Raw genomic sequence first — 10762 nt, forward strand, 5'->3', positions numbered from 1 at the left:
TTATGTGAGGGGCAGCTCTACTCCCCAGCTTATACCACCTTCTCCTCTCTCAAGAGTGGCCCAATTTGAAACAGTATGATTAGCTATAGACTAAATGTTTTCAGTTTAAAATCAGGAATTTAAAGTCGAGTTAGGTAGTTTGCCACAAAAGTTTTCTTAAATTTTCCCATGAGAACGGTTTTATTGTTTGGTATAAAAATAAGTTAATCCATAATCAGGACTGGGAGATATCTTATATAAATGAAAACAAAACATTCATTTGTGTAATCATAGAAACTTGCATGCCAATTAACGTTGAGAATTGTGGGATCAAAGTTTTTGACCTTGGGAGGGAACCAGCACTATGGCATTCTTTTGCACTGCGTCCCTCTCATATTTTAACCCGCTGCCTTTGAGAAGCAGGAGAGCCTTCTGACGAGGTTTGGGGATGCGCTTTCACGAGGTCGGCGTTGAAGGCAGCACGCCAGCATTCAGGGCACACGGGGAGCCGCTCTCACACCCGCAAATTTGGAAGTTCCTTATAGCTTTCTAGTTTAACTGAAGTAGGGATTGCTGAACAAAAGCAAATAGTTTGTTTTGATGAAGCTCGACTAAATGAACTCTGGCTTGTTTATAATATGTCCTCACTCTGTTTTTCCTTAGATGTAGGAAGCGTTGTTTAAAATAACTCAATTTGTTAGTTTCACAGCAAGCAATAGATACATCGATCAGTAAGCAAATTGCAGTTAGGAAAGTGGAAAAAGACCTAGATTAGGTTATGTGCTCGATGCTTTACACGTGTAAGTCTGTCTTTGCAACACGTCTCCGGGAAGTGCTTTCCTAGTTAAGGGATGTTGAAACTGAGAGTACATAGCTAGGAAATGATAGGGATAGGATTCAAACCCAAATCAAAACATTATTTATTGCGTGTCTCCTTTGTCCTACACTTTGAGTTCTGCATTTGTTATTGTATTCCCATTGCTTTAAACTCATTATTTCATTTGTTTTTCTCTTTGTATACTGGATTGAGCTTTTTTCTTTTCTTTTTTTTTTAGAGAACTTTATGTCAAGTTTAACATAACTGCTTTGCCATCGTGTCACCAACAATAGAATTAAATAGTATATGGCTTCACGCGGATGGAAATTAAGTGGATCATTGTATCAGTGGGATTTATTAAGTTGGAGTGGTGTCATTGCATGGGAAGGCAAACTTCTTTGGCCTGTGTCTTGCAATAGGCTCGATAGGCTCTTTATTCATTCAGCAGATATTTATTGTGCCAGTCACTGTTTCAGGCCTTGGGACAACATAATGAACAGGATAGAAGGAGTATTTTCACAGCATTTCTAAACAGTGGCTCTCTTAGAAACGCTGCTGGACTGTAGGCTCCTTACCCTGACTGAGCTATTGATTGCCATCTGTTCCAGCAGCAGCAACAAAAATCCTTAATTGAGCAGGTGGTGGTGGTCAGGAAAGGTCAGAAGCATCTAGATTTGAAACGTGAGAGGATTGTGATCTAAAATGGAACGAAGGATATAAGATGGAAAATCTCATGCGTGCCCTCAGAAAATTGAAACTTAAAGACCGTGAGACTGATGTCTTGGAAATGCTTGATTTACAAGAGATTGAAACTTATCCTCTGACTAATGAGTGTTTGCCAGGAATCTACCCCCATCCATGAGCCAGTGAACCTACCGCATGGACCCTGATTGTATTGGCCTCGTTGGTACTCTGTCCATGAGGGCGACCTGTCCTTGACCTTTAGCAGACGCGCTGGTGCTGTAGTTTGTGTGTCCTGAAATACAGTTCTTGTGCTGCTCCTGAATAAACTCGAGTTCTGGGCACTCAAGCCCCCCTCAGTTTACCTCCTCTTTTTTAGGTTGACATTACATGGTGTCAGAAGTGGGATCCGAAGGCACCCACCACCAAGGAACAACGACCCCGGGGATTGAGTGAGGTGCCCCTCGGATCTCGAGCTCTCCGACTTTATTCCAGATCTAGGAAGGGACAGTTTGTCCTTCTGGTGAGCACAGGTGACCCCTGAATAACACAGGTTTGAACGGCACCATTCACACCTGGGCTGTTCAAGGGCCAGCTGTCTGTTCTATCCACAGTTGAGACTGTGTATATGGAGGGCCGACTTAAGTTACGTGTGGGTTTTCAATTGTGCGGGTAGTCAGCATCCTCAAATCCTGTGTTGTTTAAGGGTCAGCTGTACTCTTCTGAATTCGGTAATGAGATCCCAGTCATCTAAATGTTCTGAGAGTGGCCCCACTTCAGAAACCCCAGCCAATTATATGTTCATAAATTGCAGTCTTTCCTCATGCACATTTGTACTAAATGGACCAGTCTTACGAAGCATAACATAGAACTTCAGCGGCCATTATGGAGAACCTTGGATCTCCTCAAGATTAAACAATTCAAATGGGATAGGTGTTTTCATTCATTTCTGGAAGCTTCTAAGCAGGTTCAGGATTCTGAAATTGTTTCCTTACAAAGTTCTGTTTCCAAATTGACTAAAGCAGACAACTAAAGATGGATTTAAAAAACCCCAGCAGAGGGCTCTTGGTGCAAGCTGAGATCTCTCCTGCTCCACCTCCTCTCTGCCACCGCCTACTCCTCCCTCCATCTGAACTTCCTTTTCTGCCTTTTACTGAAACCACCAACCAAGCTCCTTAAGACTGTCTCTTTCAAAATTAGACCTTGTGAGGATCCTACCAAACCACCCCAGATTTCCTACACACATGGACAAAAGCCAAGCTTAGGGCTGTACGGAAGGACTTTCCCAAGGTAACTGGAGATCCCATAGATTTGCTGAGAAATTAAATAGTAACCCTGACTTACTGGCCTGGTCTCTCCGATCTCTCATCAGTTAATCCACATACTTGGAGAAGATTAAGCCCAGCACTGGATTAGAACTGCCAGTTGGGAAAACTCCCAACAACCTCTAGGGTTTAAACTAAAGCAGCCACCAACCCTTTCATACAGTCAAGCTCACGACATAGCCAAAAGGCTCCATGTGGCTGCCCTAGAGCCTTCCCCAAGCCCGGGGGCTAGGATGAGATTCGGCACCCGAAGCCTGCTGCGTCTCTCCATGACATCGCAGCAGACTCCAGGTCGTCGTTAAGGAAATTCCAAGTTTCTGTAGATGTGGAATCCGCCCAGGTGGCTTTTAATTTATAAATGGCTTAAACAAAGACTTATATCTTGTTAAGTCAAAAGAACTTGTATACAGTAAGAGACCGTGTCCACCCTGGCCGATGAGTCGGCTCACATCCCGGAAGATGACACCGAAAGAAAGACAACCAAGATTTTGATGCCCCAACTCCAACAGATGGAGATGCCAAAAGCAAATCCACCTTGCAGGACCACGTTATTACTGCAGAAATTCTGGAAGCCAAAAGAAGGCACCTCGCTGATACCTTTGCAAGAAATGCCACTCTTAGGAGATCCACGGACCAGAACTCTGTCATGGTCCAAAAGGCTACTCCCCTGGTGAGGACCCAAGAGAACTAACCAGGGACGAGCAGCAGCTGGCCCCAGGAAGAACACAGAATCGGAAATCTAAAGGCTCTTGCTTGGAACCACAAAGAAAAGGGCTCTGGCTTGGACCCAGTAATAAGCCAGTCCTTCCATTCAATCTAAAACTTCCTTTATTGACCACCAGACACGAATTAAACCATTGGCCCACTGAGAAAATGGCAGCATTTATGCATCAGTATCAGTGGAAAACATTAGCAAGGCTACTAAAAGTGCTTCTCTTGCTTGCTCCAGACTATCTGAAATTCAACCCAGGGGAGCCTATTTGTACCACCCTGGGACATTTTAATTTACCCAGTGGACCATTCAGGGTCTGGCATACAGATTTCGTGTAATTGCCCTGCCTCGTGAATGTAAATGTGTTCTAATGATGCTGTTTCTGTTTTTACATTGGACTGAAGCATTTCCGTGTGGAAAGATGACCACCTCTTTTGTAGCTAACGTCCTTTTAGGAAAGATTCCCACATAGTGGGGCCACCCAGGAGCTCCATAGCGACCAGGAGGCCCACTTCACCGGCCAAGTACTTGGATAGGTCTGTGCCTTGTGGCCATTCCCACTGCTTGCCATCCTGTCTTCAGGACTGGTCCAGAATTCAAGTGGAATTACAAAGATCGAGTGGCCGAATTAGTTGAAACTCCAAATATTTTGGTCAAAAGTACTGCCGCTGGCTCTGCACCATGTTAGCTGTGCTCCATTCGTGCCTCGTCAGCACTCGCCTTTGAAATCACCGTGCGTTTCACCCTGGCTTCGTTTGACCTGCAGCTGATAAAGGGCATCTGCTTGTTCCAGTTTTGCAGTAATCTAATTAGATCCACTGAGAACAGCCACGTTGTTGTGGCACAGCCTTTGCACAGCATGTCCCTGAGAGGTGACATCACATCTCACTGCAGCCTGGAGACCCTTGTCTGCTGGACACCTCTTTGGAAGCGTCCCTGACTAACCCCTGTGCCATCAAGCTCCAGGAGACACATTCCTGGATTCATGCGTGCCGTGTAAAAAAGACCCCGAAACCTGAGTGGACATGGTCCCCATCTGGTGACTTAGAGCTAAAAATCTCCAAGCACTAAAGCAGAGGACGTCGGTAGTAGATGGCTTTCCCAAGATGCCCACCTGAGGCCCGCATAACCTCCCCCTTTGCCCGATTTCGTGTCGCTTGACCAGGTCATGCTGCTTACAAGTGGAGCTGTCCTTTCTCTGGCTCCTCGTTGCCTTCAGTTCTGGCTGTGATGTACCCCTTGGTTCCCACCTGACAAAGCTTTTCTGATTCTGCCAACCTTACTTATTGTTGAATTTGCTCCAGAGTTAATAACATTTGTAATGAACATGAGCTAGGGACCTGACCACTGTCCTCAGAAGGGTGGTACCAGACAAACCTTGTGCACCCAGCTTCAGTGGTTCTCTTGCCAGCTTAAAAGGGTTGGGATGGATGCTGTTTGGGGTGGACACTCACAAATACCCCCTCGTAGATAGAAAGTCATTGGGGTATGCCCCGACCCGAGTCTTGTCCCTTGGGTTGGAGCAGCAGAACCTGAACCAGCAGTTCAGAATCTCCCTAGGCCGTGGCTCCTGCCTTCATTGCTTTTGTTACAGCTTTGAGATATCAGCAGGCGTGGCCAGCCAGCCCAGCAGGAGTGCTCCTGGACACACTGAGCCCCGAACCTCCTCGCCGCCTAGACGGAGGGACTTATTCTCTGCTTGGGGGCCAGGATGCTGTCGTTACGTTAACAAATTGGGGGACATAACACGAGAACCAAAAGTGATGAAAAATACTATCAGACTGTTACCGGAACTAGGCCAAGCCCCAGGGACCTGGAACACTTTCGACCTTTTTAAGTATAGGCAGCTGGAGCTGGTTGAAAAGTGTCCATAGCTATTTTGGTCATCCGTCCCTGGGTGTCATCCTCCCCGTTAAATTTCTCCTGTCTTGGACCCGCAGGCCAGTGCCTTCCTCCCAGACGCATGTACAAAATGCACTTCTTTTTCTTTCCAAGGTGTTTTCCTGGAGCTCCACTGGAAATAGAAGTGACCATAGCGGAGGGACGCAGCTGAGAGGCCTCATTTCTCGATCCTTTGTCCTGATGAGGCCTCCGAGCAAGCTCCCCGTTACAGCAGGGTTGATCAGCGATGCTTTCTGCAAGAGACCTTGATTAGAGGGGGCATGTGAGAGGGTTTAGTCTAAAACGGGACAAGGATGTGAGATGGAGCATCTCACGCGTGTGCCCTCAAAGTTGAAACTCAGAGACTGTGAGATTGGTGTCTTGGAAATGCTTGGTTTACAGGAGATTGAAACTTATCCTCTGACTAATGAATGTCCACCAAGGGTCTCCCCCATCCACCAGTGAGCTTGCTGCTTGACCCCTAATTGGATCGACCCCTTTGGCCCTCTCCCCACAAGGCCGATCTGTCCTTAACCTTAGTGGATGCCCAGTTGCTGCAGTTTGCGGGTCCCGTAATGCACTCCTGCTGCTCCCAAATAAACTAGAGGTCTGGGCACTCAGGCCCCCTCAGTTTACCACCTTTCTTATAGGTTGACAGAAGCCCAAGTCCACATCTTACTAGCGACGTGGCCTTGGCTTAGGCCTATCGCCTTTTCCAGTCTCAGTGTCCCCTCCTAATACCCTGTTGATGCTCCCTCCCTGGTAGTGTTGGCATGGGCATAAAATGTAATCAAGTGCCTGTCACATAGGTGCCTTGCCAGTTAGGTACTGGGATTAGGTGTGTGGCTTTGTTGTTACTGATGGATGAAATCTGGAGTCTGTCCTTTAAGCCGGCAGTGACAGCTGCCTCAGGAGAGAGCAGGTTCCTCCCAGCAGTTGGGGTGTGTATGGTCTGGTCTGGGGAGGTACTGCTGGATGCATTGGTTAGACAGTGGGCTTTAATTACATAGCCATGTCGTAGTTGGGGTTCGTGGGTGACCAGCATGACAGTAGGCAGCCTACTATCACAGTTCTCCTGTCCTAAGCAAAGGATAACTTGGGGATGGGAAGGCGTATAAACGGACAGCCATGTGAATTAACGTCCGTATAAACATGGATGTTATCAAAGACACAGGAGGGGAACCCTCAGTGTCGAACCAGTGGTAAATGGTAAGTATATTAGGTCTAAGAATGTTGTCATCAGATGTTATTTTGAAGACCTTCCTGTCTTACGTGTTGCATTTATGACGTGGCAAAGCAGAATATAAGCTTGAGTACTATGATTGCAGTTGTATGCACGTTGCAAACTACACGGGAGCGTGAGTTGGGAACGAGATGTGGCAGGCAGAACTAGAAAGTGTAGGAACTCAGATTTTTGTGTGGCCTGACTTTGGACTCAGCAGAAGGTGATGGGGATCCTTGAAGGGTTTTCAAACCCTTCACCGACTTGGCTGACTGTGCGTTCCGAACTGGCAGGGTGGTGTGGGTATGGCCAGCCATTGTAGGATGCATTGCATTTTTTTCCCTTATGGTTCTCATCTGCTTCCTGAAATCATTTAGCTCTTTGAGAAAGACAGTGTAACATTTACATAGTATTTTAAATTTTAACTTAATAAATAACAAATAACGTAAGAAAAATGCTACTGAGTTAAGTGCAAGACGGTCGCAGATCAGTTCCAGTTGGAGCTGTTTTTCTTAAATACGGAGTTTTTTTCGTTTTACCCTAAAGCATTGTGATTGAGGGGTTTGGACTTTGCTCTGATACCTCCAAGGGAAACATTGACCTGTTGGGACAATCCTTCAGAGAGACTCTGAAGTGTATTTACAGCATCTAAAGTTGAGGAACTTCATCAAACCTCTACACTAGTTTTCTTTTAAGGACTCTTCTGCGCGTTTAGATAGGGTTTTGAAATTTCATATGTCAGTTCTTTTTAAGAAGCAAATGCTCTAGAACCCACCATTAGTATTTATAGGGATAAGTCACCTGATCTAGAGATGAACTTTTTTTAATCTGTGTCTTGTAAAAGTGGGATCATATGGAGCGTATTACATGTTTTTACATATGCACCACATCTTCAGTGTAGTAGTTAGAGAACATACAGAATAAATAATAGAATTTTAAAATCATCCTCTGAGTTAGAGTTTGAAAGAGAGTATAAACACCAGTAAATACTTTGGATTGCTCTAAAATTAATTAGTCTAGCATAAATATATATTCCTGTTGCTAAAACTTATTACAGAGATAAGGCAAATTAGAATTGATCTTATTCTGAAGTCTGATCGTTTTAGTAGCAACAAAAGAAATATTTATGAGTAAAATGTGCACACATTGAAATGTACAGATCCTAACTGTAATTGATGAGTTTTGACAGGTATGTACATCCAGGTAACCAATACCCCGTTCAAGATCCAGGACGTTCCCATCACCCAGGAAGTCCCCTCTTGCCCCTCTTAGGAGAGCCTCATTCCTGTAGACAACACTGGGAAAAAGAGTACATGTGATGCATTTTTTTGTTTGTGAATGTTAGTAATGTTAATTGTTACAACTCTTCTTTAATTTGTAGGAGATAAAAACATTCAGATGGCAGATAACAGGTAAGCTAAAATGGACTTCGTTGGAGTTTAAATTTTAGTTGATGAGCAAGTGCCAAGCCATATTTTAGTCAACATCAGTAGAAGCTCCAGCTGATGGCTTTTTTTTCTTTTTTTTTTTTTGTCCTGTGTATTTGAGCCCATGAAGAAATTGCTTCTGATGTGAAATGTGTCTCAAAATATTGATACTTAAAACCTTTTGTGGGAAGTGATCATTTTGTTCTTCTGGCTTTTTACACGCTGTGGTAAAGTCACATGATTGACTTAACACCGTCCTAACAGCCTGCAGCCTCCTGTGTGTGGTCAAGTGAAAGATCTTGTTTTGTGGATTATTCCAAATGTCACATTTGGTTGTGTATAGTGTTTTATGTGGTTTATTTTGGGTGAGGGAGGTGTGTCCAGGCATTCTGAAAAAAATGTTAGACCTATTTTTGTCAAGTGTAGTTGTTTTTAGAGATGTTGTCTAGCTAGCTTAGAGTCACCGTGGGCACTGTGCCGTCACAACTTGGGAAGGTGGCTTTTCTTTGATCTCTTTAGCAATGGCATGCTTTTTGGTTGAATAGTGGGTTTGGCGTGAGAGCAGGGAGAGCAGATTTTTTGAGGGAAGAATTTGTAGAAATGAAAATTAAGCAGCTTTGGCCAGAGTTGGAAATTAAGAGCTATGTGGGGTGGCGTGTAGGGTAGGAGGTGTTAAGTAGTAGAGTTTTTTAAATAAAGTGTCTCATATGTAACACGTGTGTCCATAGTACTCTACCGACCAAATCCAAAGTCACTGTTGAGATACCTCTTAATACTGTAAATAAGAATGCCTTTGTGGTATTTCTCTTCAGCACTTTGTTTACAATAATACTTTTTTAAACATGTTCTAGTTTTTCAGATGGGGTTCCTTCGGATTCCTTGGAAGCTGCTAAAAATGCCAGTACTTCAGGTCAGTTCGGTGCGCGTGGGAGGTAACTGGGGCGTTCGTGTGCAGAGTGTGGGTCTCCTGCTCTCGAACCTTTTATAATACAAGCAGAGGATTACTCACAGATTTCAGGGAAAGTGAGAGTAATTAAAAAGGAAAGTTAGTGCTTCATTTTATAAGTTTCCATTATAGGAAGTTCAGACTGCAGAAGCGACGGGGACAGCACAGGGCGCGCCTCAGTCTCAGCGTCCGAGTCGATGAGCAGCCCCCGCTTCTCTTCCCGGCTCTGAAGCAGAGCCCGGATGTCATATTTTGTCCATAAATTCATAGCTGCATTTTTTCCCTCTCTTTTGAAATCTATACTTTTTTCCCCCCGAACTCTGTGAAAGCAAGTTGAGGATATGCTGGCAAAAAGCCCCTAAAACAGTTTAGTGTAAATTTCCTAAAACCCAGGATGAATTCTCACCACCACGAGCCATTACCACGCCCGGTACGTTGCCGTTGCTGGGGCAGCGTCGGCTGACGTGCAGTCGTGCTCACCCCGCACCCAGGTCCCGGACTAGCCCGCGGTCCGGCGTTGCATGCGGTTCTGTCCTCTGTTGTCGTAGAGTCATCGCCCACCTTCTCACCCTTGGTGCAGTGACACGCCTGCGGGCTCTGCCCAGCTGTCCAGTGCACACCCACGCTCCGCATTGTCTGCTGGTTTCCTCCTCCGATTCAGGGCAGACATTTTGGCAAGACGGCCACATAGGTGACCGGGTGTAGTGGGAAATGACTAGACGCGTGACAGGGTACTGAGATCTGTGACTTGGTTGAGACCGTCTGCCAGACCTCGCCACATAAGGGTCCTGTTAGGACGTGAACTGCCTGGTCCCCTGTGGATATCGTGTTCTCCACGAGACGTTCACATGGTGCTTTCCACGCCCGTCGATGGTCCTCGCCGAGCCCGCAGTGAGCGGTGGCTGCAGAGGTGCTTTCTCCTTCTGCCGGCCCCGCACACGGCCTGTCAGAGCAGACGGCGTCCTCTTCCCCTCTCAGCGTCACTGGGGACACCCGGCCTAGTCGTTCGTTCCTCGTTTTATTCATTACCATCACTCTTTTTGGTGTGCAAATTGTCCCATTTGACCCGTGGAGGGCGTGCAAATTGTCCCATTTGACCCGTGGAGGGCCCTTCACAGAATCTGCCTTCTGCGTCCTTCTGCTCTGTCCCCGTCAGTTGCGAGCTCTTTCTTTGAGTAGCTTTGTGACACAGCGGTGTTCCATTTTCCCTTGAACTTCCCTTGCCCCGGACCTGGACTTGATCATTCATCCCGGGACCCTGTTTTGTTTTGTTTCGTTTTGGTGGGGAAAGAGATTTAAAAACCAAAATGCAGATGCCAGGTGTCATTGTTTCTAGGCCGCAATGTGCGTCTGTGTACACGTAGTGTGTGGTTTCACACACACACAGTTACGTACATTAAACACAGTGTTTCATGTTAGTGGCTGTTTGCAGTTAAAATCTTATTCTTGCTGGCCCCTGTCACTTGTTACAAAAGGGCGGGCAGGGCTCCCAGGCAGGACCCACCTGTTGAGTCCGGCCAGGGCGCTAAGCTTGGGTTTCTGTGCAGGTGCGAGGGGAGCGGGCCGCTCTGCATTTACAGTGGAGGGGAGGGGGGCCCCGCTTCCCTCCTGGGAAACAGTACAGATGAGTGTGAGCTGCGAAGGCAGCATGGCGGAGGCAAGTGACTCGGGTGGGGGTGTGGTCAGGGCACACTCTCTGGGGTAGGCAGGTTTGGGCAGGGGGACACGGTAGGTGATGGTGAAGCCAAGGAACGCGTGGAAGTCTGGCCCTG

General features: G+C 46.2%; 1 protein-coding gene across 1 annotated transcript in view; it reads left to right on the forward strand.

Annotated features, from left to right (window-relative positions):
• The first annotated feature begins 1856 nt into the window (after positions 1-1856).
• The window catches only part of NAP1L4 (nucleosome assembly protein 1 like 4), a 40741-nt gene continuing 31835 nt past the window's right edge, over positions 1857-10762 (forward strand). Inside the window, exons 1-3 of the mRNA XM_023537360.1 lie at positions 1857-2000; positions 7999-8029; positions 8896-8954. Coding sequence (XP_023393128.1) covers positions 8016-8029; positions 8896-8954 — 73 coding nt within the window. The 5' untranslated portion in view covers positions 1857-2000; positions 7999-8015. The remainder of the gene's footprint in view (positions 2001-7998; positions 8030-8895; positions 8955-10762) is intronic.

The sequence above is a fragment of the Pteropus vampyrus genome, unplaced genomic scaffold (genome assembly GCF_000151845.1).
Source record: "Pteropus vampyrus isolate Shadow unplaced genomic scaffold, Pvam_2.0 Scaffold187, whole genome shotgun sequence".
NCBI lineage: Eukaryota > Metazoa > Chordata > Mammalia > Chiroptera > Pteropodidae > Pteropus > Pteropus vampyrus.